Here is a 27998-nt window from a genome sequence, read left to right on the forward strand (position 1 = left end):
TGTGAGCCCAGAACATCTATAAGAATATAAATTTCCCTCGTAACCGAATCATACTGTCCCACCTGTTGACAACTACCATCTACATCCGATCGATACTGAATCGGCACTCCATAACCTCAATTCTTGTTCTTATACCTTGTCCGTTCTTATACCTCGCCAAACCCGATAACCATACCAACGCCCATGGCTGATCAGACAATGACAGCACGGTCCGATGTCCTGCGGAACCGAGGTCTCAGCGAAGGCCAGAGAGTCGGTATCGGTTTCGCCATCCTGATAGGCTCATTCCTACTGATCACTGCGACATGTGCGTTAAGCATATGCATTTCTCGGGCAATACGAAGAAGACGGCGCAGAGACGCCTTGCGTCGGGAATGCGAGCCCGACTATCCTGACTTCCTCCCAATACATGTTACACCGGTGGAGACCATGCCAGGTCCCCTTGAAACCATGCCTGAAGAACCACCGCGCGCCGCTATCCAGGACGACTCATATCGCTTTTATTGTAAGGCCAGGGAGGCGGCGGTTGCCTCAGTCGCCCCCGACGATGGCATTCGAAATTATGACCCTGTCCCTGCCTATACGCGGCATGCTGATCAAATTCACAACCGAGATAATCAGACGGATGATGTTAGTCGTACTGGAGCTAGGGGGTATGGGGATGAACGTGTTGAAAATCACGAAGAAAGAGTTGTCTATGTACAGGTATTAACTCCTCGGCTCGCGGCAACTCCAACAACCCCGCAGTCTATTGAGCTTTAAAATAAATCACTGTTATTGTCCTATTAATTCTATCGTAGTAGTTATTCTTCTAGTTGCGTATTAAAATCTTCTTGTAGCGTGAACTGCAACAAACGGACCCCGTTTGCTCCCTTTAAATGCGATATGGATATTGCTCAGATCAAAAACCACCGCTGGAACTCGTCAGTGGCATACGATGCAGGAAATATAATAACCTACAATCTCGCTGTCGGTGCAAGCGGAAAAGACCTCCGACGCTGCTGGGAAGAGCATCCGGATTTCCACGCCCTGCCGACCTTCACCTCGCTGGCGGTCATTAACATTATGGGCAAGGTTACTCGCGATATGCCGGCATTTCTACCACTATATAAACCAGAGCGACATCCCCACGTTCATGCAGAGCATTATCTCGAAATGAAGCAGCCGCTGCCTACGTCAGGGACACTGGTGTCCGAAGCGAGAATCCGCGATGTCGTTGATCGCCGAACAGGTGTAGCGGTGATTGTTGGAATCACCACCAAAGATGCCACGACTAGATCTGATATATGTTACAATGAGTGGACATCGTTTCTAATCAACATGCCCGGTGATGGGGCGTCGAAGCCATCGCCCTTGAACGCGCGGAGGAGCACCTCTCGCCCTGACAGGAAATGTGATACCAGCGTGGACCATCAGACAACTGGCGAGCAAGGTGCCTTATACAGGGCTGCTACTGGCGAATGGAACCCTATGCATATCGACCCCGAGCATGGTCGCCGAGCTGGCTTTCCGGGACCGATTCTGTCCGGAACTTGCACGATTGGTATAGGGGTGAGGCATGTTATCGATGCTTTCGCTGGAGGGGATTCGAAGGCGTTGAAGAGTGTAAGGCTGCGACTGAGCAAGCCTGTATTTCCCGGGCAAGTTATCCGGACGGAAATGTGGGAGGAAGATGATGGGAAAAGGATCATTTATCAGCAGGTGGCCGAGGATGGGAGGGTGGTGATATCCCAAGCTGAGATTGTATTGAGCCCTAATGTTGGGAGTGTCGGAAGTCGACTGTAGTCTGAAAGCTTCTTACTGTCTACGTTGAAAAAATCGCGAGAAGACTATTTAACATGATACTTGAGTTGCCCCTCTATGCAAACGGAAGAGGTAGACATCTCACGCACTGCACAATATTCGCATCATTTGGGGAAGCAACTTTGATATTCGCAGTGGCGGTATATGACCTCAAACTAAATACACTTGAATGGGACAGACATATAATATATAGATTGGCCCGTTCATCTCCGTGAATAAAGCAAGCGAACCCACATCACAACAAGACAGAAACAGCAATCTAAGCAACCTGACACGCAGTCGACGGACAATACCCATGGTCGCAACCAAAACTGCACAATCCCAGATACGAAGCATCGAGCCAGGGAAGAGGCACCCCACGGACACCGGTAGACGGGGGCGCAGCTACTCGTGCGCCGTATGTGGTGCACGTACATGGCCCAGGGGGACAATATCCATATCTGCAGGCGAAGTTGCACAGGCCGACGTAGTTCCCTGGTCCGGTACCAGCGGTGCAGACGGTGTTGCCGGATCCTCCGGTTGGATTAGTCGGGGGATTGTTGGTGGTGGTGGTCTGCGTGGTGGTTGTTCTTGTAGTAGTCGTGGTTGGCCTCGTGGTCGTGGTTGTCCTGGTTGTAGACGTTGTTGTGCGTGTCGTGCTGGTTGGACGAGTACCAGACGATGTCCCCGTTGGCGCTGCATCTCCCCATCCTGGAGGAGGTGTTGGGGTTGTCTTTCCTAGAGAGGGAGTCGGGGAGCATGTTGAAACGTGAAGACCCGCCGTGAGACTGAAAAGGGCCTCGTTTTCGAGACTGTCGATTGGACTCGGTGGCAGTGTTCCCACTAGGCATTTATTAGCTACAGAGTTGCATTATGAATGGTGACATACCGTATGGGTTGAAGTTGTATATCCCGCAGACGCACCCATCAATGATAGGCTTCAGACTGATGTCAGACTGAATCACCCTGCCATTGCGACTGAGCGAGAATGCCTGTGAACCCACCCCCATGGGCACCTGGAAAGCACTGGCCCCTGCCGGTGCATCAAACACCTCGACGTTCCCTCCAGAATTAACTGTCACAGTTGCAGGTTCTTTCAGTGTTGTCACCACAAACACGGCATCCTGCATCGTCTCCCACCCGTTGGGACGGCCCATGAAGTAGTTCCCGCTAGCGTTGTTTGCAGGGACCATGCAGGTATCGGTGGCATCACAGTTTACCCCTCGAGGCGTTGGTCGGTACCAGTATACCAGCAGATCTTCGGTGATATAACTGTTGACGGAGGTGGCGCCGTCTTTATATGCGGCAATGAATGGTTTCGACATGTCCATCCAGCCGTCATGAGGCCTATCTATTAGCATCGCGGAGCCCTGAAAAGAATACAAAGGTGCCATACATGTCATTGACCCATTTGGAACAACCGTCATCAGTGTGCGGCGAGCTCAGAGGGCCAATATAGTGAGCTTCGCCGTAGTCGTTCCATGTAACAATCTCGATGAAACGAGGGCCCATTGCCAACAGCTGGTTCCAGCGGTCATACCACAGAAGATCGCCTGGGAAGACCCAGTTCTTGCTGTAAGGGACCTCAGGGCCAAAATGGGTGAAGAACCACGGGGACGCAGCTGTACGCGTGAGAAAGGAACATCAGTTTCGAAAGGTAGTAACTTACGCGCGATATAGTCCTTCCCATTCAAAGCTCGAATGTACATATCGTCTCCATCTTGTACAGAGATGTTGTGGCCCGGTTGTGGTGCTTTATTATTCCCGTTGTTCGGCCACGCCATCCAGTTCAGAAGGCCATCGACCACGTCCATATTGGTGCCCATCTCTGGGTGGTAGTTCGGGGCCCAGAATATCGGCTGTCCAGCTGCTTGACGCATCGCTGCGACATCGAGCCCGTCGCCTGCAAACGAGGAAACGAAGACTTTGCCGTCGACCTTGAGCTGGGCGGGCAGGCTGGCATACTGGGCTATTTTCTGTCCGACCTGGAAGCCCTGGCCGGTATTCCACCAGTTGAAGTCGAATGAGATGAAGACTTTCATGTCGTTGTTTGCGGCGGACTGGTATGCTAACTGTAGCTGTTGGTCGGTATATGGGTCGACTCCGATGTTCAGGGCAAAGGCGTCGATTCCCAGGGACTTGGCCCGCTTCATATCATCGTCGTAGTCGGCTGCGCTGTGGCGATTGCTGACAATTCCGATCTTTACAGGTTAGATATCAGGCCAAAGAAAGAGAGTCCATGGAAATACCATGAAATGGGCAAACACAAGCCTGTCAGTGGCCTTTCTGGCCTCATTTCCGACCGGCTTGGGCGCGGCAAATGCCAGCTGGAGGACTCCGAGGGCTATGGAGAGTAGATGGTTTAGTCTCATATTCACTGAAATTGATCTTGATGTTGTTGCAGATGATATTCATGGGGAAATGGCAGGTTATATAGCTTCCATTCCTTCCGGACCATCACCACCACATACCGGTATGTCAATCACCTTTAGCAACATACCCCGATCCACCACTGATTGGCCCTGATTTCCATCCGATGTAGTATTCAAAATCTCCGCGGTAGATAACTGGGGCGTCATAGTAATAAACATGGTTGATCCAGCAGGATAAGCCCACACTGGGAGGTGGTTATATTACACGACCAGACTAGAATGAGCTAGCACACTCCGCGTTTCGATATCGTGCATCGCTAACGAACCTTGGATGCTAGTACAGCTGGATTAACTCTATATTTCTCCGCATTATGATCAAGCCCGCATCTGCAAGGGCCATCGTCATGTGGTTCATCGGGTGAGACATCGCCGTGCTTTGCGGATAGCCTTGTCGTAAGCATAGTTATAGCGAGAGTTTGGACGAAGATTCGGCGAATTATACAGCGAACATCGCCACTTCACTATGTCGTTTGCTGATTCCAGTGTAATTGCGAGCGAGATTTCCCCGGATCTGGGGATTGTGTTACCTTGAGCCGTAGCGATCCTATTCTGCAGGTGGTCATGCACCATCTGTCGGCTGATCTATGAGCAGGGGTGAAGAGACTCCATACTGCTGTCCGCACAATGCTTGTATTAAGTGCAATGGAACATATTAATCTGAACGGGCCAATACCGGAAAGCATCGGAAGCACTGGGGCTTCTGCAGCGCGATGACACTTGACAGATGGCTATTCTGTATAGTTGGTGAGCAAGGATATTCTTTGGATGAAGCTGAATTGGGTCTCTCCACATAACCGCCAATTGCCCTGTGCTTGGACGTTCGGAATTGCATTCCCTTTTCACACCCTCGTTATCTCCTGCCAGATTCTATTTATCCCCCGCAGTACTCTCGTTAATGCCTTCTACATCTCACCCTTTCGCCATCTCTACTGTCCTGATCATGCCGAGGCCGGATCTGAAGCGAACACACTCATTCGGAGGCTGCAAGAGCTGCCGAAACCGCCATCTGAAATGCGACCAGACCGCGCCGAGATGCAATCGGTGCCAGGTGTCAGGACTACAATGTGACTTCTCGCCCAGTCTTCGCTGGATGGTCTCGACGGGTCCCGGGATGTACGATAATACTCCGCAGTTCGCAGAATCGCAAGGAAAGCAGGCTTCGAGGCGATATTTGTATACAGGTTAGTTCATATCTAGCTCGTTCGAACTCGAGCCACTGATCATTCTGAAAGAACAATCTAGAGAAGCAATGAGCACATCTTTGGTTACTGGTATTCCGTCAACTGTGGTCAGCGCACTTGATGATATTGACGAGAAATCTAAGAGCTTCGAGGGCCAGGCCGATGATACATTCGATATCGGGCCGTTTGGTGTTTTCATGCCAGGTCCCGCACCTAGAAATACTCCTGGGCAGGCGAATTCGCCTCCCTTGCTACCTACACCCACATCTGCATGTGCTGAATCACGGGTCTCTGCACCTGTCATAATGGGCGGAAATCTTGTAGAGTCGGGAAGTGTCGACCACCTGGCTGTCTCTAGGGACCTGCTTGACCCTTCTGACGTCGAGGGGAATATAGACGAATATCTCAACGACCTGTTGGCGAGCCCTATTGATTTCCTCCAGTGGGAAGATCTGTTTGCCCAGGCCACCGACCTCTCATTCCTAGATACCCCGGACGTGCACGACAGCATTATCCCACACTCCCCAAAGCATTTGCAACTGTCGGCGTCTGAATCGCCCTCCGAAGACCCGTACTGGCCGCTTCTAGACCTGACCGTAGAAGCCCCATTACTTCTAAGGCACTTCAACGACGAGGTCATCGACCAGATGGGCTCACTTCCAATCAACGAAAAATCACCCTGGAGAACTCTCGGGTTCCCTCTAGCCCTTGTGACGTTGAGTGATTTGACCGTCCTCAACACGAACAGAAATAGAATCAAACACGCCAACCTTGCTAACTTCTATGCTCTAATCGCTGTGTCAGCGTTTCACCTTGATTTGAATTCTGCTGCTTTTCCAGTTCCAGAAAGACCCGACAACTATTGGGGGGTCCTGTCAATGAGGATGTACGAGGCTGCAAAACATCACTTGCATCTCAGTCTAGAAACTGAATGCGCCGTTCCCCGGAAGGCCAAGTACAAGGAGCAGCTTATTTCTATCGGGGCTATTCTAGCCACGGCCGTCAGTCAATACCACCGGCTGTGTTCCTCCTGATTGTTCGTGGCTGACTTCAACAGATTCTATCCGGGAATGAGGCAGACACGCGGCAATATCTCACGGAGATGGAACATTTGATCCGCTCGCGAGGGTTGAAGAAGCCAACTGTCTCTCGACGCGCCCGCTCCTTGCATAACGTATATGCATGGATGCGGATTGTCTCTGAGAGCACCAATGTATCATACGGCCAACGCGTGATAGCCGAAGGTCCCTCTACAGCAAGGCGCGCTCCTTCACACCACACCCCAATGCGTGCCATTACATCCGATATCCCACTCGACAACTTCCTCGACCTCCAACCACAACAGCACCCGCCAGACTCAAACATTGACACGCCCGAAGATGGGCAAAATGGCCAGGACATCCACTTTGCAACGTGCCTGCAGGGCCAAGGAAACATGTACATGCAAATCTACGGCGTTCCTGAAACATGGCTAAGCCTCGTATCGCAAACGACCCGTCTAGCAAATGTGTTAGACCGGCTCTCCCCCCAGGAGAAAACTCGCGATGCAGAAATTCTAGTGTCACTACAACCAAGAGCATCATACCTGGAGAATGCCGTATGCCTATTTCGGTCTCGCCACTGCTCATCAGCCCAACCCCCTTCATCCACACTGTGCACCGCAGTCCAACAGGCCAAACCGCACATACAGATGGTTCAAGCCCTAAGCTCAGCATTGGTGATCTTCTTCTTCAGACGGATCCGGAATACCAATCCGCTGCTGCTACAAGAGTGCGTAAATCACGTTATACTTTCTCTACACGCCTGGGATGATGCTCTAGTAAAACATGGATTACTCGGTCCAGGGACGGCATGGCCTGCTTTCGTTGCGGGGGCTGAAGCAATGAGCAGCAAGCAGCGAGAACAGTTTATCTCATGGCTTGATAATGCATTTTCGAAGGCTGGGTGGGTGGGATATAGTATGTCGAAGGAGGTATTGGGTGAGGTTTGGAGGAGACGAGATCAGGGGCCGACAGCTTCTATCGTGACGTGGATGGACGTTTGTAGGGGTATGGGCAAGTGGCCTATATTGTGCTGAGTAGCCTAAGATGATAGGATGCTCTAGTTTCTACCTACGGCCTTTCTCATTCTAAAACAAAGTAGATGCTAAAATTGAGTGTCTGCTAATCCATGTCTCAACTATACAACGCCTGAATCCTCAGGTTGTTCCACTCCCAGGCCGTAACATCATCATACCTGCAAGGTCTTTCCTCCGAAACAAACTCCCTAAGCGGCGCCAAAGACGCACTCCGATTCGGCTTCGCAAAGTAAGCAATCGAATACCTCTCCGGAATCTTCTCCTCCCCACTGCCATCAACATCCACAGTCGGCGGATACGTGACCCGGTGACAAGCCGCCATAAAGGTGTCGTTCGTCAGTCTCTGTAAAGAATCGCCAATATTAAGAATGATATCCGTCGCAGCCTCAGATTCCACATCCCGAAAGGTCCCCAACTCCACCTGATCCTCGACCTGCAACCCCCCCGTCGAGTCTTGGAATAGCATCGTGATGGTCCCGAAATCCGTATGCTCTGCTATCCGCGTCGCCCCAGAGCCATCTCGTAACTCTGACGCCGGAATATCCGGATAATGCAGAATCCGAAATTCGTTCTCGGCGCGGTTATGCATGGAGAGGAAACCGTCCTTGTCCTTGAGGCCCAACGCAATCGCAAGGGCATAGAGGATGTGCATCTCTGTTTCAAAGGCCTTGTTGTAAAAGGATTCCATCGTCGATCGATATCCGGGGAGTATCGACTCTTCGAGCCAGAGATTCGAAACCAGACTGTCGGTTGCAGAGCCCATATCGACCGTCTCTTTGATATCTCTCGTTGTGCCGCGTCCTGCCTCACGGCCTTTCTCGTACCCGCTTATGTTTGCGACGTTTTCTTGGCCGACGTAGCTGTATCCGCGGTTCGGAGTTGAGTTTGGGGGGTGGGCGATGGTCATTTTCTGCTCGTGGGGGAGGGAGAAGAATTTCTTGGTCTAGTAGTGTCAGTTGTGAATATGGTGCAGGAGGTGGTACCGCAGTATAGTATGCGATGGGACGACTTACCATGTCAAATAGCTTGTGGATATCCTCAGCAGGAATACCGTGATTCTGGAGCTTTACACATCCGCGGAGTTTGAGGAGAGCGAGAAGCTGCTCGCAGAATTGAATCTTTTCCTCCGGGGCTCCGAAGAAGCGGGACATGTCGAGGGTGGCGCCTTTGGAAGACATGACGATGGTGAGTTGAAGTATCTCGAAGTGATCGGATAATGCTGTTTTGAGTCTGGAATGGAGATGGAATAATTGTTGGATCAAGACACAACTTGTCCTCCTACACGATATATATGCTCTACAAACTCGCGGTCTCCTGCCACAGCTCCTCGCGATTTCTATACTCAAAGTTGGACATGGTACAGAAACAAGAAAGAGATATCGACTCCCGTCTATCACCCCGAAGGCAGCTCCAACCGATTAGGAGAGAGAACCCGATGTGGGTCACCATCACAATCCCACTCCGTGATAGCTTAGGTAGATTGACCCATTGGGAAACGCCATTGATGTGATAATAAAGCCTTTGAAGGTACATCCTATTGAAAATTAAGAGGCAAAGTCGCTGCAGGGGTTCGCCATGGAGGAGCGGTATCCGGAAGTTGAGTCTTTTATCTAATACTTAGTAACTACCTTGGACTATTTAGAACATGCTCAGGGCATACTAGGATGTACTTGGTAGGTAACAGGCAGTAAAAGATAAGTACTAAAATAGAGGGGTAACGCCATCAAGTACAGATTATGTGATGAAATTATAGAGTACAGACTAAAGAACCATTCTTATAATGTGGCACTCGGCCAATAGAAGCCCTGCTGGTCGTCCAGGTACATAGACGAATCGATAAACTGAAGGTCCGTGAGAGGCTGATCCAGCAGCTCCTGCAATAGTGGCTCTGAAAGCGCAGTCCCAGCAGTCATGAAGTCCGTCACTGTAGATGATGGCCCCTCGAGGACAGTTGGGTTGAAATCAGGACCAGCCATAGAATCCTGCTGAATTGCAGCTGCGATTCCCTCATGTACGCCCAAACGCGCCTTTGTCGTGTCCATCAGAGCAATAGCCGCTTCTAGATGCTGGTAGAACTCAGCAGCGGCATAGTTACCGCTGTCTCGTAGTTGTTGGAGAAACCCGGCTGCGACTTCAAATTGCTCTTCGTCACTCTGGCGCTCCTTGCTGTCTAACAGTGTTGACACGCCTAGGACGGTAGCAGATGAGAATAGATATTGGGTGTAGAAGTAGTCGAATATCATGAATGTCCCGTTCGTCCAGCTGTCTACCAGCAGACGGCATGAATGCCGAGCACAGCGAACACAGGTCTCGGATAGAGCAGTGGCGGATGCTGGGATGTTGGCTTCGATACTGGGATTCTGTCCACTGGCTTCGAGATGTGTGCGAAGGACGTGAAGTAGAATTGGCCGCGTGGCAATAATAACCAACTGGTTGAATAGGAGATGGAGGGACCTGACTCTGGGATCTAACTCCCCTTCCTCCTTGGCCTCAATCTGAAGTGATACCGGTAGGTCCTTAAGCCACTGTCGAAGGTCACCAAACGAATCTTGCACACGGCGAGATAAAGACGGTGCGTTCGCCTTTTGGCGATATATCGAGTGGATGATGCGGGTGGACAACCTGGCAAGTCCTATGCGGGCGATGGAATACGCACAGTCCGCAAAATCAGATGCACTATTATCGTCGACATATTCAGGGTTAGATGGGAGATTTTCTTCGATCTCATCGTCTCGAATTGCAGGCGGATATCCCAATTTCGCTGCCCACATGCGCTCGAGAGTATAGGCCGTCCACCAGATGCGATTGCGATGCTCGCGTTCACCTGCATCGCTCAGCTGCGACTCGGGAATGTTGAGGTGTAGTCCCATTATCACACCCAATCGCACAGCAGAGCCGGCTAGACTGTACGCAGCATGGCGCCTGTTGAGGAATAGGGAGTATATAGACTGGAGGGTTAGTCTAGCTATCAAACAACAGATGGGGTAACAAACCAGGAGCAGTTGGATTTCAACCAAATCAACATTTGGGCGTTCGCTGACTATTCTCATTACGTTCATTGCTTTGCAAAAGTAGTGCAGACCAGGGAATGTTCGCTCTGAGGTTGCTGTCCTGGTCGTGTACATCTCGCCGACGGCAAATGCAGCCCACAGCTTACTCTTCATCAACAGACCTGTCTGTGGCCGGTTGTGGATGGCAGACTCGACTTCCTGCAGGATCGAGCTGCGGCGGACAATATGATAGCACCGACCGAGGCCATTCAGAGCTGCCCGGACCAGAAGCCGTGCCCGAGCCGGCGTAGGCCATAAACAAGGACTATCCGACAATTCCAGCAGCTGCTCATCACTCGGAAAGTTGACTCGGGGAAGATGGCCATGTTGGGCACTTGACATGGCCTGACGAAAGCGCGTTGCAAAAGCCGAATCTGAAGCTTCGGCGACCAGTATGGGCGTGTGAAGGGTATCTGCGTTCACAAACCAGGGAGCTTCAGCGAGAACAGGGTTCTTTTCCAGGGAGGTGCTCTCTTCGTTTAAAGGTCTTGGAGACGATCTACGTAGTCGTTGGTTCTCGGAAACCAGGTCCTCAATATATCTGGACTGTTCAGTGGGGCCTATCAGAAGGGGAGAGTTCCCACTCACTGTTCGCTGACTTTAACAAGCCGCGACTTTCGGGGATAGATGCATTCGCCTGATTTATTTGCCTGGCAACAATTGGTGCAAGGGACTCCCCCAGAGCACTTGACCTTCCGGCCGTGGCATCTGCGACAACTGGGTCGGTTAGCGGAGACTGATATTGGAGAGAAGAATGCCTACGCGATGCTCTTTGAACTTTTTGCCCGCATTCTCTCAGGCATATTGATGTCGAGAAACCCCCAGGCCGCGTTGACCGATAATCAGTGATGACGGGGCCTGTGGCGAGTTTCCCGATTTTCTGTTCGGAAAATCGCATTTTTATGCCGAATTTCCTTCACCAATTGAGACTTAGTTGGTTCGGCGAAAAGCTCCATTTTGCCGGCAGTCTCGGTCCTAGGGCTCACCTTACCGATGCATAAAACACAACAGTCGAGATCTCCAACCGTGCTACATAAACCTTGTGAATCTTTGATTACACTTGCGTCTTTTGTTACAAATGAAAATGTCCCTCACGTATACAACAATTCCCCTTGAAGCGCAGGGAGTGCGCCTCAATCTCTCGACTATCCACAACCTCAACGACAACCCTCCAATCCTCTTCCTCCACGGCTTCGGCTCATGCAAAGAAGATCTGGCCGACATCGTTCTACAACCTGCTCTAAAACGATATGGTTATATCGCATTCGACGCCCCCGGCTGCGGCCACTCCCACAGCGACAACCTCGCTGTCACAGATATCCCCTTCCTAGTGGCAACAACATTAGCAGTCCTCGGTCACTTCAGAATCACAAAATTCCACCTCATGGGGCATTCAATGGGCGGACTCACGGCCCTCCTCCTTGCCCACCAGAATCCCGACCGAGTCTTGAGTTTCGTCGACATCAAAGGGAACCTCGCGCCAGAGGATTGTTTCCTGAGTCGGCAGATCTTTAGTTTCCCGTCTGATGACCCCGAGGCATTCATGGATGAGTTCATTGTCCGGACGCGCGAGACGAAATCGTTCGGTAGTCCCCTGTATGCCAGTACCCTGCGCGCGAGGGTGCGAGCTGGTGCGGTGCGGCCGATATTCGAGTCTATGGTGCGCTTATCGGATAATGAGGACTTGCTTGGGATGTTCCTGGGTTTACCTTGTCCTAAGATGTTTATGTATGGAGAAGAAAACCAGGGTTTGTCGTATCTACCACGATTGGAAAAGGAGCGCGTGGAACTTGCAGAGATTCCCGAGAGTGGGCATTTTCCTATGTATTCGAACCCTGTTGAGATGTGGCGACGCATTGCGGAGTTTATGGCAAGATTTGCTTAAGGGAATACAGACGGTGATAAACTACATATTGAACAGAAATATACAGTAATCTGAAAGGAACAATGTGGCGAGAAATCGCCAAGATATTATAGTAATACGGACATCCATAATATCGGTCTCTGAATAATAGAATCTTGCCAATATCGGTTTAATCATCGGTTTCGCCGACGCCGTGACGCCCAGTCTATCCGTAGTATAAGTTAGCAATAGCCAGCACGTTATACTGAGGAAGGTTTACGTTACAGTCATTCAACTGCTACGGTCAGTCATATACCTCCGAATAGATAATTACACCTCACAGCAGAATGTCGTTTCCAACAGCCATAACAGGCGTCACCAACAATCCACAACTACGCCTTCTCAATGCTCTGCGAGAGAACAAAAAACCCATCATGACCTTTTTGGGTTTCCCATCATTCCGGAATGCTCAGATAGTAGCTTTGACAGGCCTTGACGTACGACTGTCTCTCTTCTTTGCGTACTTTCTGTGTACTAATGCCATCAGGGAATAATCATTGACTGCGAACATGGGTATATTAGCGACGACTCCATGCACAGTGCCGTTGCAGCTATCGCGTCAATGGGTGTTTCTCCGCTTGTTCGCTTAGGAGGGGCGCATTCTGATCTAATTAAAAGGGCATTGGATGCTGGTGCACAGTGAGCCTGGACCAACAATTTTACCAGGGCAACGCTAACTATAAGCGCAGTGGAATCGTTGTCCCCCAGATTAATACAGCTGAAGAGGCAGCGGCCATTGTTTCCCATGCGAAATTTCCTCCACAAGGACTCCGTGGTCAGGGTTCGCCATTTCCAGCCATTGCTCATGGGATCGATATCCCGACGTACATGAAGACCGCCAATGAGACGGTTATTACTTGCGTTCAAATCGAGTCTAAGGCTGGGGTCGAGAATGTGGATGCTATCGCCGCCGTAGCTGGTGTCGGTAAGTAATTAATTCATTAAACATTATAATTGCTCATGCTAACACAAGTAAGATATGCTGTTCATCGGCCCGAATGACCTAGCCCTGTCGGTGCTGGGGTATGTGCCTGCAAAGGGTGATGAGCCCGAGTTCGTTGATGCCATTGAGAAGATTGTGAGGGCTGCCAGAAAACACGGCAAGTGGATTGGTCGTCTATCAGATGATGGCGCGTCGTCTAAGATACATCTGACGGTGTTTGATACTGTAGCGATGAGTTACGACATTCGGGCTGTTCAGAACTGGTACAGGGCTGAGCTCCAAGCTGCGCGATCATGAAGACAAGCACCCTAATTTACTGAACTTAACGTTTTCTGCTTCATACTGTACTGAGTCATATATAGATCACTGGTAACTAGTGAAATGAACGATTTGTTATACTTCAAGTCTACACGTCCTTGACTAACAACCCTACATACTTGGATAAGCTCAGCCCTTGCGCTGCAGAGTGTGATAGCCCAGTTTCTCTCTCGCCTCAGCAATTGATGCACCACCAGCAATCAGCGCTCTGATACTCTCTTCGCTCTTCTCGACCTTGGTCGCAACTTCAGCAACCTCTCGCGCTCGTCCCCTTGGAACAATGACCACTCCATTGGCATCAGCAACAACGATATCGCGCGGCTGAACATGAACCTTCCCAATACCAACAGCCTCATTGACACCACCGACCTGCACTCGATCTTTGCCGGTTCGCATCCAACGGCCGGTGCTGAAGATCGGGTATTCATCTCCGATTGCGCGGTTGACGTCGCGGCAGACCCCGTCGATGACCGTCCCTGCAATACCGCGTAGTCCGGCATACTGGGTCATAATATCGCCCCAGACTGTACAGTCGGTGCGGCCGCCATTGTCGATGACTACGATATCACCTACAGCGACGTCGTCGATGAAATCACCCACACTGCCTGGGGGATTGCTGGCCGGGACGTAGCGCACCGTGAAGGCCGGACCGACTGTCACTTTGCTGTAGTTCGTCAGGGGCATGATATTGAACGCTTGACCAGGAATGCCGAGTTTATCCAGCGCGTCGGAGACAGCAGGTGTGTCCGAGCCGGCGAATAATGCAGACAGCTCTTTATCTTCAGCAGTCGCTTCTCTGGGGTTCCTAGGCGTTGATACTGGTGCAACTATCGATGCTTTTGGGTTGTGAATGGCCTCGAATTTGGTATCGTGCATCACTTCAGATACAGCCTTTCCTGCTCGGACATCCTTTACCATCAGGGCCTGACGACAGTCAATCCGCTCTGCCAATTCCACGACCTTCTCGATGCGCTCGGCCGGGACGAAGACAGTACCGCATCTGTCAGCAATCACGTAGTCGTCTTGGTTAACGGTAACACCTCGCACAAGCAGCGGTGCTCCAGAGTCTAACTGGACGAGTCGGTTTCGCGCGCTGATCATTGTGACGCCCAGGCCATAGACCGGATATCCAATATCGCGACTACCATCGATGTCGCGACTCACGCCATCGATAATCGTCCCGCGGATCTTCTTCATTTGCGACGCGTTGGCGATTATATCTCCCCAGCAGGAGATTCCCTCGGTACCCCCGGCGATGACCAGGATCCGGTGGTCCGTCGTTATAGCGTCTATGACAGGCGTGATGAGATGGGTTGTTGGAGGAGTACTCTCCTGTTTAACGCCGACTTTTATTGTACTTGCCCGGCCAACGATCTTGGGACAGTCCCATAGCGGTCGCAGCCCGTAGGTGGCGCCCTTGAGCTGCAGGAAGTCGAGGGCATCGGATACGGTGTTTGTGTCGAGGGCGGACAGGCGCCCTAGAATGGTAGAATCGCTCATTGTTACTGTGCTTGCGGTAGATAGCCGAGATAAACCGCAGAATAGGATGCGTTTTTCCCAGATCCCCCGGTATATGTACGTTTGATGCGTTTACTTTCGGCGAGACGTCGCCACAACGCCGTTGAGAGACTTCGGCATAATCGTTCAATACGCCGATGCCACCACAGCTATTACTATGCAATCGTCATTGGAAGCAGGTTCTCTCTTGTTGACAGCTAAGTATTTAGTCGCCGTGTCTATTTCTAAGGAATTTCCGTAGCCCGGCGCGTGTGCGAGCCCTCGGTATAGCCACCTTAAGGACCAAAATTGCCCTTCAATCACAGACAGAGACCTGATTGAATATGGAGAAGCAGTACCTCAATCTACAGATTCCGCCAGCGGACGTTGCGTTCGGGCTAATGGCAGACTTTGAAGCGGACCCTCACCCGAACAAAGTATCTCTCGTCGCCGGTGCATACCGCGATGAAAATGGGAATCCCTGGATCCTGCCCAGTGTACGACGGGTAAATACTTCAAATCCCAGACTTCCTATCCATGCGTCCTACACAAGGGGATATTAATCGTTTTTCCAGGCAAAGGCCCAGCTTAGCGAAGCCACCCACGAATACCTAGGCATAGCAGGGTCACCCAAGTTTCTCAGCCTAGCGAAGGATCTCATCTTTGGTCCTCTGACCTCCAGGCTCAATACTAATATTGCCTCAATCCAAACAGTCTCCGGCACGGGCGCAAACCATCTCGCCGCTGCATTCCTCGCCCGACACCTGCAGCCAAAACGCGTATTCATCCCTTCCCCGACATGGATCAACCACAGCTCTATTTGGCAGATGGCTGGTGTTGAGGTTGCCGAGTATCCATATTACTCCCCTGCTGCGAAGGATGTTGATCTAGAGGGCATGCTAGCTGCCCTGGACCGTGCCGAGCCACACGACGTCGTTGTCCTACAGGCCTGTGCGCATAATCCCACCGGAGTGGACCTGCCAAGGGCCCAATGGGTGCAGGTTGCAGAGGTAATTCGCGAAAAGAGGTTATTTGCCGTTTTCGACATCGCCTACCAGGGCTTCGCAACTGGGGACGTCGACGGCGATGCATGGGCTGTTCGGCATTTCACAGAGATGGTGCTGGACTCCAAAACCCACCCCGGCCTTTGCGTGGCTCAGTCGTTTTCGAAGAACTTTGGGTTGTATGGTGAGCGTATTGGGGCATTGCATCTTGTCGTTCCGCCACACCTGTCGGCGCAGGGAGCGCGGGGTAAATTGATGGCGATTGCACGCGCCGAATACTCCAACCCACCACGGTTTGGCGCGAGTATTGTTGAAAATGTGCTTGGGGATCTGGAATTGAGAGCTCAGTGGGAAGTGGATTTGGATACTATGAGCTCGCGGATTCGCAGGATGAGATGGGAATTGAGGCAGAGACTGGAAAAGGAGACAGGAAAGGATTGGTCGCATGTCGAGACGCAGATTGGCATGTTTAGCTATACAGGCCTGGGTAAGGACCATGTTGCGAGATTGAAAGACGAGTTCCATGTTTATCTGTTGCCATCTGGGCGCATCAGTGTTTGTGGATTGAATGATGGCAATGTGCAATACGTCGCGCACGCGATTAGCAAAGTCATGAAGAATTAACACTACACATGTAGCTATATGAAACCCCTCTGTGAGGGATACAAGCGAAAGGAAAATCCCCTTTGTGCACTCGCCCTCATTAACTGCTCTATGCAATTTTGTACTTGACTTTTCCTGTCCTTTCCAGTCCTTCCGTATCGTCTGTACCCATTGGCTGCGTACGAGCCTTTTCTGCGTCTTCCTTGATCCTTCTACATAATAGGTTAGAGATTGACTGCGCACACGCTGACTCCGTTTACCTACGTAGATGTCCAGGAATTTTCAGTCTCCCGATGCAAACCGGTATTGTTCTTCCTCGTCCACGAGACGTTTCAGGTCTTCTGGCAACTGCGAATGCCTCTGCTCTTGGTCGAGGTCTTTTCTGGATTCCAACAATTCTTCTGCCATTTTGGCTTTTTCAATTGAAATTAAATAGCTCTTGGATTGTTCAGATTGACAACTCTGGTGCTTTTATCTTATGCTGAGGCGTGGATGACTTCATCGATTGCCACCAGTACCAACCATCCCGCACGGGAATTACTCGGACATTGTGATACCGATGATTGTACGACAATGGCCAGTCATCCTCTAAGATATATTTCCTATTGTTATGAGTTCCAGTATGCACCCAATGCTGTTGCAACCCTTATATCTGTGGGGCACTTGTGTATGAAGGCGCCTTATATATCAGACTCTGGGTAGTCCAGTGTATGGTTTTTGGAAGGACATCTATTGAGAGAACAGCTAATCATCGGTTCTCCCTTCTCTGTATGAAAATTCTTGGCCCTATGTGCTGCCTTTTCAAGCTATTTCCATGGCACTATACGGCCAACTCCTAAAAACGAAATACCCACCAAGGTAAACCAACCCCCATCGCAAAAATCGCAGAATAGACCGCAAATATATACGTTCCATATAAATAGGCTCGGTTTGCACAGCCATTATCTCTTCCTTAAGAATGCTACCTTCCTTCATGCAGGGATACATCCAACCCCTCCCAGGTCTAGCAGCTCCTCATCCATGTATCTGCACTGCCACTGCGGAGGCTGCCCACTGGGATTCGACAAAGTGACATTTTCGGCTCGAATATTATCACAAGACTGATACGTTAGTGGCTTCAAATGTTCCGTAGTTAAGGGAGGGATATTTACATCTTCCGACCCACAAATAAGCTGACCAGCAACAGGATCATCGGCGCCATTAGCAGTGCCCCATATATTTTTAAAAACGACGTCCGTCAGGATCACTCCAGAGGGGTGGTCCAGGCACTCGCTCGCATTGATAGCCCCATAACACTGGTCGATCTGGATAGCGAGGTTGTTGTTGTCGTTGATCATGGTGTCGTAGGTAACATTGCGCACATAGCCCTTTCCACCACCGCCGACCCAGGGAGGGTCCCCCGTTTTAATGGCGTCTGCACCAGGCCAGACTTTGAGCCGGGCGGCGGTGGTCGTGTTGGCCATTGTGTTGTTGTAGATGTACAGGTCGGAGACGATGTCATATTGGTAGGGGTAGTTGCCGAGAGACCCGACAGAGATACCGTGGGATCCATTGCAGTGGAGGCCTTGGACGAGGATTTTGGTACTATTTGGTTTGAACGAGACGCAGTCGTCGTCGTGGTTTATCACTGAGTTCTGGATTACGATGTTGTCGGACCGGAAGGTATCCCAGCCGTCCAGATTGCTGGCGGCATTCTCAGAGGATGACCGGGAAAACAGGTCCATGTCCGAGATGAGGATATCGGAGCTGTTGGCAATAAAGTTGTGCCACTGGTCTGTTAGCCACTTTGTCTAATCCTTGCGAATTTACTTACGTTTGGTGAATGTCGAAGTTTCAGACCCGTGATGGACCCTCCATGCCATCCATCAGCGATGAATAGCAGCGGACGCCTTACACTAGAGTTAGCAGCGTGGGCATCATACCAGGCCTGTCCATTCCCATGGATCACGCCCGTGCCAGCTCCATAAAGGTGAACGTCCTCTCCCCCCCAGACCCACCACGAGGAAGCATCCTGGAAGTGGAATTCGAATAGGTTTTGTTGCCAATAGTCTAACTCAGGACAGAACCCCACTTTCCCTGTCAGTGCGATGTCGACGTGCCTCAAGAATCGGAGGTCAAGTGGACTGCAGATCGTGTAGTCTTTGTCCAGGACAACGGTTCCCCCGTTGTTACACTTGTGCAGTGCATCGCGGATTCTGCCCGCGTCATCACTTCCTTTCCGTCCAGGTTTAACGTGGCAGACTTTGTGCGGGTTGCGCCATGACTGGAGTGGAATAGCCTTGTATGGCTGAAGAGGGTCTGGCTGGATAGAAGGACGCTTTAGGAAGCTGGAAGGCCCAGGGTGAGCCAGTGTTAGGGCTGGGCCAACGGCGACCAAAAAGGCAAGAAGAAGGCCAGCAATATTGGCAACCATTTCTGTTCCACGTCTCCGTTGTGAGGTTTAATTATATCGTCATATCAACGTAGTATTGTCCGGTTATCCTCACAATATCCCCATATATAATGATCTTATACCCATATTTACTTTCGCTGGTGAGTATCCGTCGGCCTGGTCGTCAACCAGGGTAATAAGGTTAAAATGGTCTTGGAAGCGCGCACGTTAAGGTGTTTTTCCATCAATACGCGCTTCCATCTTGATTCCGGGACTCTCGTGTCCGTACAGCCTGCGATTTAAGCGACGATGGCGGCTAAAGACAACGTATCATGGCTGGCTTCAAGGCGATGCCTGAAAAATAATCCGCCAATATCGAGGCTACCTTCTCAGACACCTGTGCGAGTCAGCGCGTGGTAAAGAAGGAATATCCACAGGCTAGGCGAGTCATTTAGCCTGATCCTGCTCGACGTCCTTGACCGTGCCGAGGCACAGGTGAAGGTCCAAGTTTCTATTTACTGGCAGAGTACAATAATGGGGCGTCCTTGAGTGTCAAGACCTACTGTGGAGATGTGATTCGCGGAATCGTGTACGAAGAAACAGCGATAGATAAATATATATATATTCCGCGATCCTGTTGCGCTCGTACAGGATGCCCGTCTGCGAGTCCGTGGTGGTTGGACGACTCTGCAGCTCTATTGTAGAAGGCGTGTTATGGCAACTCCGCTGCATTGGAGAAGAGATAATGAAATACGGAAGCAAGGGTGTTTGACAAAACGCGGTCTCCGTATCCAATTATATGATTCTTTGCCTCTTTTCCGCTGTTCTAAAAAAAATGCGTTGGAAGGGGATTTTCTAACGAGCCCTATCTCTAAATCAACGCTCGCGGTGCAACCGAATTATGCTAGGAATAACAACTTCCGTCGAAGTAAAAGAGCAGTGTATATAATCTGGTACCCGGTCTTCGCTATCAGAAACGGAACCATCACTTGAATCCTGTCGGAGCTCTCCCCACATCACTGGCTTCATCGATGCGTCCTCATCCCCAGGTGGTGGATGGCAGGCTGCACTGATTGCAGTGCTACAGGATGAAATTAATGGCATATTAGACGGGAGAGGCCTCAGGCTGAACCCGAAAAGGATTATCATGGCGACTGCTCCCACTATAAGGGTTATAAACATGGCAAGTGGGGAGAAGCCGCATGCTTCGATAGATTCAGCCCTTGAATAGTCGCTATATGTGACCGGGTGGCCATGAATGTCGAAGGCATTGATCTTCACCAGGAAGATACACTGAGAAAGAAGCCAGTGCATCGCAACGGACACTGTGATTAGAGGTAAGCTGTATTTGTATGGCAGGCTGAGGTAGTACGTTGACCGCTGCTCGCCCTTTGGCCAAGAGACTCGAAGTGGCTTTCGCTGGGTCGCAAAATCATTGTATTCAGCCACAGCCAGCATGCACGTAAACAGCCCATTGCACGCAAGGTATAGAGTTGAAAATACAAGCTGCGGGGTATTGGCCAAGAGTGCCAGAACAATGAGGTCTTGTTCCTGGGTGATGCCCAGGACGGTAGACCCGCTGGCTTTTCCCATCCCCAGTTTCCTGGCCTCGGACAATGCGAACCCAGACCCGATATAACACAGGAATATAGAGACGACCAGGCAGGTGAAAAACCTAAACCGGGTGTTAGAAGTTATTCACGTTGTGTGGACTGGGATAAGTACAAGATGTAAGTAAAGGTCCAGCGTCTCCAGCTCCCAGCCTGCCGCCATCTCTTCCGCCGAGAAGGCAGCTCAGGACATGCCTCTTCAGGGATAGACCTTTGTACTGGGATGCGAGCCACGCGGCGCACTCCAGGTGTCGTGTTTTCGATCTCGTCGTTCCCCGGCCGAAAGCACTGGCGTCTTGTTGTTGCATCAGGCTTGTCGAGAAAGGAAGACAGCGCGTCACCGACGGTGAGAAAAATCTCCCTGTGGTCTGTTTTCGCCGTCATATACATGCAAAGGACTTTGACAATATTACATGCAAGCACCGCGATGCAGATCGGCAGGCTGAAATACAGCCGGCAGTGCTGCTCAGCGTCGCTGGTCATGCAACCCGATATCGTGATACTCCCAGTCGCGGTGTCATCATAATAGTAATAAGCAGCGTCCACCATACGATCTGCTGCCTCGGCATCCGTGGGACCGTCTATGCGGAACGATACCTGGGCAGCCCAGGAGCTGTTCTGCCAGTTCGAAGCCGCGTTAAGAAAGTCGCCCAGTCGGCTTTCACTGGGATTCAGATTCCAAATGAAGTTCGCAAGTGTGCGTGTGTCGTTCCTACATACCTCGTAATCGTCTTCGTCATTTTGGCCCGAGTACAGGTCAGGACATAGGTCAGACATGTCAGCCCAGTCACTGGTGCTCGCATTCTTGAAGGACCATCTTGGATAGTTCCACTTTTGAAGCTGAAATTGAAAGCTGTTCACGCTGGACTGGGATATTGACTCCGGATACTTTCCCATCCAGCCACTCTGGTTTCCCGACATCTGGCCGAGCGACGCAACGCTAGAGGAGCCTCCGAGGTTCTTTCTATCGGTGACAAGTAGAAGGGTGGCTGCCTCTGTGTTAAATTCTTGATTGTACCGCTTAAAGCAATCAGGAATACTCGAATTACGGAAAGTGCCGTTCCATCTTTGTGCGAGTATCTCCTCTGGAGTAAAACCGATGTGCTCGTGGAATGACTGGGCTTCGAACGCATCCTGGACGAGTGATTCATTTCTCCCAAGATCACTTGGTATCACAACTGCGCCATAGTCTATAGTGCTTATTGACGAAAAGATGGCCGTGTTATACCTGAATGTCTAGTTAGTAACGCTGGTCCAAGGACTATGAGTGTTAACCCTAACAGCATATGAATAGGCAATGAACTAATAAAAAGTAGACCCCAGAGAATCTTCCTTTTCCCATCCATGACCCAGAGATTCCGAATACTCAAGGTTCCAATATCCAGCCAGTCACGCTTTGCATGGGCTTTGTCGACATCAGCTCGCGACGGTGCGCTGAGGCATTGCATGACATAGTTGCTCGCGGCCAACAAGATGCTGCTGAGTACGTTGATTACCAGGTGCATCCCCGTCGTCCAACTGCTGGTCACTGAGCAGTCGCCTTCGTAGAGCTCTCCGTATGAGAAACGCTTGTCACTGGCCTCTTTCGAATACGCGATGCCGACCGCGATTATGGTAAGGATCACATTCAAGACACCAATTGATGCTGTTCCCAAAGCACAGACCATGGCGCCTCTAATCCATTCCTGCCCAGGCTGAATATCTTGTTTGACAAGTGGCAGCGGGATATTCTCAATGCTGTACTTCTCTTGGATCGTTTGGAAACCCTGTTTTCCCTTGTCGAACATGGCTCGAAGATCGGAACGGTGCATTCTCCGAAAGACCTCGCGAGACAGAACTGATTTTCCCGAAGAACTCTTTCTTGCGCAGTCTTCCTGGTCAATATCCGTTGCTAGGGCATCATCATCCTCGGCTTCGACGGAACAGGAGGAGTACATGGCGCCTTCATGGCGTGCCATAATCGCTGGTCAGGATGCAAATGGTTGTCGACAAACCACGCTAGGAATCCTAGGCGGGCAAGACGCTCCTGATGGACATGAATCATTTGTTCTGGATGCCAGGGGGGCGAAGTTAAATGTCTCGTGGCCTTGAGCCTCCCCCTGCGTTTGGGCCCTTGCGGATCGACAAGTACGAGGTGATCTTCACGCCCCCAAAAAGCACAGAAAGCACTGCCACCGACACCGCAAGGCTGTCCTCAAATAGCAAACAGGCTACAAGTCATATTCAAGCTTGGGGCCCTTCTGCCCGCTTTGTCACAAATGATGTTGGAAAGAATGTTCGAGGGAGATATTGTCGGTGCACAGCCCAATCCAGCTGCTGCATGTTTCTTTTTCCCATCTTCGAGCCACAAACATAAAAGTAGTCGGAAGACGGTCACTCGAGACCTTGGATTTGCCGTGTTTTCTCTTTCAGCGACTCGATGACGCCCAGGCCACCGCGTTCTTCATTTGCCCTCTCCGTCTCAACTTGCATCAGGGTGGAGAACAACAGCTGGCCGCTCTGCCCGCTAAACAAGCCTGTTTGCTTTTCCTTGTTAGCACTATTTCGTTTCAGCCTGACGCAACTCTCACCCAGAAGGCCCAATAGAATTTCTACGGGCCGAAGCCGGCTGCTTGTAACGCGGTAGAGGTGGCTCAGCAGATATCGATCGAACCGAGCAGGGGAAACCTACACATTCATGCCTGGTAGTCTGTGAGGTAAGAGCATCTAGTCTGTGTTATATCGCTCTCCAGGTGGTGCATTTCAAGGTGCCAATGTAGCCGTTGCAGTCGAGATAGAATACAACTCACCAAACCACGTAAAATTTCTGGCTTGAGTTGGCCGAATCACGCCTTGGAACATATGCTTAATTAGACCGTCAGCTACTGATCGCAGCTTATCTTCGCATATGAATTGCCTGTGGTATTTGGCCACGTCGGACACGGACAAGCTTCTCTCTTAGCCTGATCTCCAGATCTCGGCCGTAGCTTGACTCTGAACAAGCTGAGCAAACAATCACATAACCAGACTAGTCTTCCTGTTGTTCAGAAGTCTCTGTTTTGCCAAAATCGGACTCGCAGTGGTGGGCATACAATCAGAAGCCCTATCAGAATCATTATACTCTGCCGTCTCGCAAATGGCATTGTAGTTGAGCAGTTGTGCCAAAGCTGCCCCAATATTTTGAAATCCAACTCATGCGCATAGCCGGTATGGCGGAGACATTCAGTATACAAGTGGTATGATTTTTATTCATAGATCATAGTCGCATCTCGGCCAACCATATATACACATAGACACGTAAATCCTATTTACAAAGACGGGATCTCTATCACGCATCATGTTTACATGTGCACCTTGATAAGACTCCCAAGTTGGTGCAGGGACAGCGGTTTGACGAGATACTCATCAACGCCGGCTCTAAGTGCCTCCCGCTGCATCGCGGCGGATGCAATCCCCGTCACAGCGAATACGTTGACGGGGGGTAACGAATGTTCGTGTTCGAAGGAACGGATGTTTTTCGTGGCGTCTATTCCATCCATCACAGGCATTGAGACGTCTGTTGTCTGGGTTAGCATGATCAGGGCGGTGGTGAAAGTGGGACCACGTACCCATAAGAATCACCTTGATAGTGGAGGGTGATTCCTTATATTTATTCAGGGCGACGAGCCCGTTTGTAGCTGTGGTATATTGATAACCGAGTTTGGACATTAGTTTTGCGAGAACCTGTCTTCGTTAGCATGCTGTATATCTAGGTTTCGGTGATGCTGCTACCTGGACGTTCAAATCGTTGTCATCAACGATAAGAACAGTGGAACCGTCTCTGGACTCTTGTACAGGGTTATTTGGCGTGGTATGTTCTGAAGTGTTTGTTTCAACAGAAAGCGTCGGTGCACTTTGCGGACAAGGCTCAATTGTTGAAGGCCGGGGTTCGCTTTGTGCAACAAGTTTGAGAATCTGCAGGACTTTTCGCGGCGAGAATCTGGGACGTGTTAGCAGTCATATTATAACTCATCCCCAAAATCTCAGACCACTCACGGTTGATATAACCGAACCACCTCTGATCCACCGACAGGCTCATTCTCATTCACCAAAGGCAGGCCGCCGCAAAGAGAGATAAATCTCATCTTTTTCTCCGCAGCATACCGCCGCAACGACTCGTCGTCGTACACTTGTTTCAGCGCGCTTTCTTCAATGATCGCGATATCACCATCCGCCTGTTCCAGCGACTCCGCCTGCGACACACTCCAAGAAGGCTGGTCTGCAACCAAGTTGGAGAAGAAGCTCTGTAAACAAATTTTGCGCTTTGCAATGGCACTCAAGGTGCCAGTCGGTTCCTCGGAAAGTTCAGGATACGCCCCAAAGCCAATCAGAGAGAATGTCGTCTTTGGTGGTTCCATATCAGCGGCTTTCTCAACGATCGTGACCACGGATCCGCTGGCAGATAATGACACAGTTTGAACAGGAATATATACATCCACCTGCGTACCAACTCCTAGTTCACTTTTCACGTCTATCGACCCATTGAGGTAAGATACGAGTTGCTTCACGACACTCAAGCCGAGGCCAGCGCCTTCCGATAGCGCATCTTCCTGCGCGAATGGAGAGAACACCTTGTTCCTTAGGAACTCCTGTGACATTCCACAGCCACTGTCAACGAAGCGCAAGTGAGCAACTGGAGATCCTGAATCCGTTGACGGGGGCAGCAACGACGCGGAGACCTCAACGAAACCTGTGTCGGTATATTTAAGCGCGTTGCCCAGGATATTCATGACGATCCGGCGCCATGCGCCAGTCATGGAGTTAATCTTCCATTGGTCGCGGGTTTCAAACCGGAGGACGATGGAGACATCGCGTTTGAACGCGTGCGCCTCGAACGCAGAGGAAGATGTCGGCGTTGACGGCGCTGAAATAGCTGCATGGCGCATTCCGGAAAATACACTGTCCACGACCTCCTCAACCAGCACGTCGAGATCAAACGTACTGACCAGACCGGTAATGGATGAGGCGCCCTGGTTGAGGGAGGTGAGGTTGTTGATCTTCGCAAAATCCAGCCTGCAACTGTCAGAATTGGTTTTCAAAAGACTGGTAGGTAAACATACAAGTTATTCATCGTGTCTAGCAAAGTAATACCGCAGGTCTCGAGAGCGTTCATGGCTTCACGCTGCTCAGGCTGCAAAGACGAGGCAGACAAGAGCTCCGCGTTCGCAAGCATACCATGCAACGGTGAGCGAAGCTCATGACTCATAGAAGAGATTAAATCGAACTTGGACTTTTCCTTCTGAGTCCAGTCCAGCCGCGCAATCTCTGAGATAATCGAGTCGCCAAAGACTTTGAAGTAGTGAAGTTCGTCCAGGCCCAGTGAGCGTTCCTGGTCGCTGTCCCTGGTCCATACAAATGTGCCCGCCAGCCACTGGCCTTTATTCCAATCCCACAAGGGGACAAACAGTAGCGACTTTGCCTGCGGGAAATAATTCGCCAGTCGGTTTTCGAGCAGCGAAGAGTCGGGAGAGACATTGTCTGGATGGAGAACACCACCCTGGGGAAGGGCAGCAATCAACTGTCGAAGAAGCGAATCGGGTACAGGATACCGAGAGCCAGTCTCGTTAGACGCCAGGCCGAGAACATCGCAGGGGATTTCATCAGGCCGAGCAGTGGGGATATAAGGGGACTGGCTTCGAGGTCTTGGGTCTGCGTTCTTGGGCAGGGGCTCCCAGTCCAGCAGGTCGGTTTTTGATCGAACACTGTCATCGTTAGCAGGTTTCCAGGTAAGAGCGCGTGGTATACTAACATTCCAGAATTTGACCACGAAGCGTCAACAAACAAAACGCCATCCACGTCCATTGATTCCTGCAATACCGAGCTGGCGCGCGCAAAGACATTGGCAATGCGGGTTGATAATGGGATACTGTCCTGTGCAGCGAGTGGTGGCGTGCCCATGCCACTCGTAGATCCATTCGTCTGGCCATGAAAGAAGCCCGATTCCCCAGGGGAATCGGCCTTGAGGAGATCGTTCAGCGGTGGTGATCCCGCTGGTACTGGCTCGTGGAGCGCGACAGACAGCGACGTCGCATCACTGTCCCCTCTATCACGGTTAGAAAACAGCGGCGAAGTCCCTCCGGTCAAGTCAGTGGTCAGCGACAGTCCTCCAAGGTGCAGATGGTCTGGCTGCGACAGTTCTGACTGACGCCCATGCGATACAGCGGTGCTGTGCAGGTTCGCAGCAGTCAGAGGGGCAGTGTTATCGTCCGGCCGATCTTTGATAAACGCCGTCAACCCCTTCACGAGGCGGTCGGAGCGTCGATGGAAATGGACCGTTCGCACATTCTCGAGATGTAGAGCGATCGCATCGGATACCTCCTGGAGGGCCGCGACATCCTCCTCGCCGAAATCACTGCGCGGCTTGTTGTCGACGACGCAGTAGCTGCCCAGAATGTGGCCACACGGACTGTAGATCGGGACTTCGGCATAGAACCTGAAATACGGCCATTCTGTCACGTATGGTCGGTCCCTGAAGTATTCCTCGCGGGTGAAGTCACGGACAATGTAGCGGGTGCTGTTTGCGGTGACATTGTCTGTATTCTGCAGATGCGGTACATCATGGCCTGAGAACAGCTTCACGGCGTGAGGACACACCCCGAATACCAAGTCTAGCGTTGTGACCCCCAGGTATAAGCCGTCGTTGGGCTGGTGTTTAACCCTGTCGCGCAGAGAGATGGATCCAGTCGCCTCGGAGATGATATGCTGGTTCTGGCCGTCAATGAGCGAGACATAGGACCGCATACACCCGAATTTGTATACACCGAGCTGGGTCAGCGCCGTCAGGGTGATATCGGACGAGAGTCGCGCGACATTGAAGTCGGGCTTCGAGCCATCGTCGCTGGGGTTTGGAGTTGCGGCCGGGTCGTCAGCGAAGTCAGCTGGGCGGGGGATTGCGCAGTAGTATCTGGATGAGCATCGCCGATGGTGAGCACCCAGGATCGCAAGCACGGGAGGGGATCTTACGGCGTTTCGGTGGAGGAAACAAACCTGGACAGCTCGCGCAATCGCCTCTTTTCGGAGTCGGGCAGCGGCGGTTGGCGGAGCGCTGGGGACAGGAATTCCTGCATGCTCAGGTCGAGCTCGCGTCGGCGGGGACGAGGGCGGCCGGCATAGGCATCGAATCAGTAGCAGTCAAGGTGAAAACCCTGGCACTCCGGATTTCAGTGAATATGGAGGGGAAATATGTTGAGGGGCCAAGATTGTGCACGG

At 51.2% G+C, this 27998-nt stretch overlaps 14 protein-coding genes across 14 annotated transcripts; 6 read left to right on the plus strand and 8 right to left on the minus strand.

Annotated features, from left to right (window-relative positions):
- Positions 1 to 183: 183 nt before the first annotated feature.
- Positions 184 to 762, plus strand: ASPSYDRAFT_1164257 (uncharacterized protein; the record flags this gene model as incomplete). Its single annotated transcript, XM_040840143.1, has 1 exon — positions 184 to 762. The coding sequence occupies one exon, from the start codon at positions 184 to 186 to the stop codon at positions 760 to 762; it is 579 nt and encodes a 192-aa protein (XP_040697374.1).
- Positions 763 to 885: 123 nt separating this feature from the next.
- On the plus strand, positions 886 to 1785 carry ASPSYDRAFT_73031 (uncharacterized protein; the record flags this gene model as incomplete). The annotated part of the gene is made up of 1 exon (XM_040850686.1): positions 886 to 1785. The coding sequence occupies one exon, from the start codon at positions 886 to 888 to the stop codon at positions 1783 to 1785; it is 900 nt and encodes a 299-aa protein (XP_040697375.1).
- Positions 1786 to 1918: 133 nt separating this feature from the next.
- On the minus strand, positions 1919 to 4154 carry ASPSYDRAFT_137046 (glycoside hydrolase family 71 protein; the record flags this gene model as incomplete). The annotated part of the gene is made up of 5 exons (XM_040840779.1): positions 1919 to 2625; positions 2672 to 3129; positions 3179 to 3404; positions 3452 to 3983; positions 4032 to 4154. The coding sequence occupies 5 exons, from the start codon at positions 4152 to 4154 to the stop codon at positions 2063 to 2065; spliced, it is 1902 nt and encodes a 633-aa protein (XP_040697376.1). The 3' UTR covers positions 1919 to 2062.
- Positions 4155 to 4677: 523 nt separating this feature from the next.
- Positions 4678 to 7584, plus strand: ASPSYDRAFT_1164267 (Zn(II)2Cys6 transcription factor; the record flags this gene model as incomplete). Its single annotated transcript, XM_040840144.1, has 4 exons — positions 4678 to 4698; positions 5176 to 5395; positions 5447 to 6396; positions 6453 to 7584. 4 exons carry the CDS (start codon positions 4678 to 4680, stop codon positions 7470 to 7472), a joined length of 2211 nt encoding a protein of 736 aa, XP_040697377.1. The 3' UTR covers positions 7473 to 7584.
- ASPSYDRAFT_162316 (isopenicillin N synthase family dioxygenase) lies at positions 7570 to 8650 on the minus strand (the record flags this gene model as incomplete). Its single annotated transcript, XM_040843078.1, has 2 exons — positions 7570 to 8415; positions 8486 to 8650. The coding sequence occupies 2 exons, from the start codon at positions 8648 to 8650 to the stop codon at positions 7570 to 7572; spliced, it is 1011 nt and encodes a 336-aa protein (XP_040697378.1).
- A 413-nt stretch (positions 8651 to 9063) lies between these two features.
- On the minus strand, positions 9064 to 11369 carry ASPSYDRAFT_82456 (Zn(II)2Cys6 transcription factor). Its single transcript, XM_040851153.1, has 4 exons — positions 11285 to 11369; positions 11111 to 11239; positions 10466 to 11063; positions 9064 to 10420 (listed from the first exon to the last, which is right to left on the minus strand). The coding sequence occupies exons 1-4, from the start codon at positions 11323 to 11325 to the stop codon at positions 9248 to 9250; spliced, it is 1941 nt and encodes a 646-aa protein (XP_040697379.1). The 5' UTR covers positions 11326 to 11369; the 3' UTR covers positions 9064 to 9247.
- A 237-nt stretch (positions 11370 to 11606) lies between these two features.
- On the plus strand, positions 11607 to 12464 carry ASPSYDRAFT_212546 (alpha/beta fold hydrolase; the record flags this gene model as incomplete). The annotated part of the gene is made up of 1 exon (XM_040844042.1): positions 11607 to 12464. One exon carries the CDS (start codon positions 11607 to 11609, stop codon positions 12405 to 12407), a length of 801 nt encoding a protein of 266 aa, XP_040697380.1. The 3' UTR covers positions 12408 to 12464.
- Positions 12465 to 12712: 248 nt separating this feature from the next.
- ASPSYDRAFT_162795 (HpcH/HpaI aldolase family protein) lies at positions 12713 to 13665 on the plus strand (the record flags this gene model as incomplete). Its single annotated transcript, XM_040843107.1, has 4 exons — positions 12713 to 12862; positions 12913 to 13064; positions 13115 to 13350; positions 13403 to 13665. 4 exons carry the CDS (start codon positions 12713 to 12715, stop codon positions 13663 to 13665), a joined length of 801 nt encoding a protein of 266 aa, XP_040697381.1.
- Positions 13666 to 13804: 139 nt separating this feature from the next.
- ASPSYDRAFT_82458 (RraA family protein) lies at positions 13805 to 15186 on the minus strand (the record flags this gene model as incomplete). The annotated part of the gene is made up of 1 exon (XM_040851154.1): positions 13805 to 15186. The coding sequence occupies one exon, from the start codon at positions 15184 to 15186 to the stop codon at positions 13816 to 13818; it is 1371 nt and encodes a 456-aa protein (XP_040697382.1). The 3' UTR covers positions 13805 to 13815.
- A 341-nt stretch (positions 15187 to 15527) lies between these two features.
- ASPSYDRAFT_212552 (uncharacterized protein) lies at positions 15528 to 16883 on the plus strand (the record flags this gene model as incomplete). Its single annotated transcript, XM_040844043.1, has 2 exons — positions 15528 to 15689; positions 15759 to 16883. The coding sequence occupies 2 exons, from the start codon at positions 15528 to 15530 to the stop codon at positions 16809 to 16811; spliced, it is 1215 nt and encodes a 404-aa protein (XP_040697383.1). The 3' UTR covers positions 16812 to 16883.
- Positions 16884 to 16899: 16 nt separating this feature from the next.
- ASPSYDRAFT_94778 (uncharacterized protein) lies at positions 16900 to 17198 on the minus strand (the record flags this gene model as incomplete). Its single annotated transcript, XM_040853024.1, has 2 exons — positions 16900 to 17002; positions 17092 to 17198. The coding sequence occupies 2 exons, from the start codon at positions 17196 to 17198 to the stop codon at positions 16900 to 16902; spliced, it is 210 nt and encodes a 69-aa protein (XP_040697384.1).
- A 231-nt stretch (positions 17199 to 17429) lies between these two features.
- ASPSYDRAFT_51064 (uncharacterized protein) lies at positions 17430 to 19268 on the minus strand. Its single transcript, XM_040848217.1, has 3 exons — positions 18604 to 19268; positions 17942 to 18559; positions 17430 to 17890 (listed from the first exon to the last, which is right to left on the minus strand). Exons 1-3 carry the CDS (start codon positions 19201 to 19203, stop codon positions 17762 to 17764), a joined length of 1347 nt encoding a protein of 448 aa, XP_040697385.1. The 5' UTR covers positions 19204 to 19268; the 3' UTR covers positions 17430 to 17761.
- Positions 19269 to 19969: 701 nt separating this feature from the next.
- On the minus strand, positions 19970 to 22831 carry ASPSYDRAFT_51067 (uncharacterized protein). Its single transcript, XM_040848218.1, has 3 exons — positions 22053 to 22831; positions 20887 to 21999; positions 19970 to 20836 (listed from the first exon to the last, which is right to left on the minus strand). Exons 1-3 carry the CDS (start codon positions 22727 to 22729, stop codon positions 20038 to 20040), a joined length of 2589 nt encoding a protein of 862 aa, XP_040697386.1. The 5' UTR covers positions 22730 to 22831; the 3' UTR covers positions 19970 to 20037.
- An 889-nt stretch (positions 22832 to 23720) lies between these two features.
- ASPSYDRAFT_533157 (hybrid sensor histidine kinase/response regulator) lies at positions 23721 to 27987 on the minus strand. Its single transcript, XM_040848667.1, has 7 exons — positions 27753 to 27987; positions 26539 to 27693; positions 25850 to 26491; positions 24786 to 25802; positions 24522 to 24729; positions 24359 to 24473; positions 23721 to 24306 (listed from the first exon to the last, which is right to left on the minus strand). The coding sequence occupies exons 1-7, from the start codon at positions 27854 to 27856 to the stop codon at positions 24092 to 24094; spliced, it is 3456 nt and encodes a 1151-aa protein (XP_040697387.1). The 5' UTR covers positions 27857 to 27987; the 3' UTR covers positions 23721 to 24091.
- Between the last annotated feature and the right edge of the window lie 11 nt (positions 27988 to 27998).

Source organism: Aspergillus sydowii (assembly GCF_001890705.1).
Source record: "Aspergillus sydowii CBS 593.65 unplaced genomic scaffold ASPSYscaffold_16, whole genome shotgun sequence".
In the NCBI taxonomy this organism is placed as follows: domain Eukaryota; kingdom Fungi; phylum Ascomycota; class Eurotiomycetes; order Eurotiales; family Aspergillaceae; genus Aspergillus; species Aspergillus sydowii.

Coding starts and splice junctions, on each gene's coding strand:
- ASPSYDRAFT_51067 (XM_040848218.1), bottom strand. CDS start 22,729: ATGGCACGCCATGAAGGCGCCATGTACTCCTCCTGTTCCGTCGAAGCC. Junction 22,000..22,052: donor TCATTGCCTATTCATATGCT/GTTAGGGTTAAC, acceptor CTAGACATTCAG/GTATAACACGGCCATCTTTT. Junction 20,837..20,886: donor TGGACCTTTACTTACATCTT/GTACTTATCCCA, acceptor CACCCGGTTTAG/GTTTTTCACCTGCCTGGTCG.
- ASPSYDRAFT_533157 (XM_040848667.1), bottom strand. CDS start 27,856: ATGCAGGAATTCCTGTCCCCAGCGCTCCGCCAACCGCCGCTGCCCGAC. Junction 27,694..27,752: donor GTTTCCTCCACCGAAACGCC/GTAAGATCCCCT, acceptor ATGCTCATCCAG/ATACTACTGCGCAATCCCCC. Junction 24,474..24,521: donor ACAACGATTTGAACGTCCAG/GTAGCAGCATCA, acceptor TAACGAAGACAG/GTTCTCGCAAAACTAATGTC.
- ASPSYDRAFT_51064 (XM_040848217.1), bottom strand. CDS start 19,203: ATGGTTGCCAATATTGCTGGCCTTCTTCTTGCCTTTTTGGTCGCCGTT. Junction 18,560..18,603: donor AACTTCGACATTCACCAAAC/GTAAGTAAATTC, acceptor CTAACAGACCAG/TGGCACAACTTTATTGCCAA. Junction 17,891..17,941: donor TTATTTGTGGGTCGGAAGAT/GTAAATATCCCT, acceptor CTAACGTATCAG/TCTTGTGATAATATTCGAGC.
- ASPSYDRAFT_82456 (XM_040851153.1), bottom strand. CDS start 11,325: ATGCCTGAGAGAATGCGGGCAAAAAGTTCAAAGAGCATCGC. Junction 11,064..11,110: donor CTTGTTAAAGTCAGCGAACA/GTGAGTGGGAAC, acceptor TGAACAGTCCAG/ATATATTGAGGACCTGGTTT. Junction 10,421..10,465: donor TTGAAATCCAACTGCTCCTG/GTTTGTTACCCC, acceptor CTAACCCTCCAG/TCTATATACTCCCTATTCCT.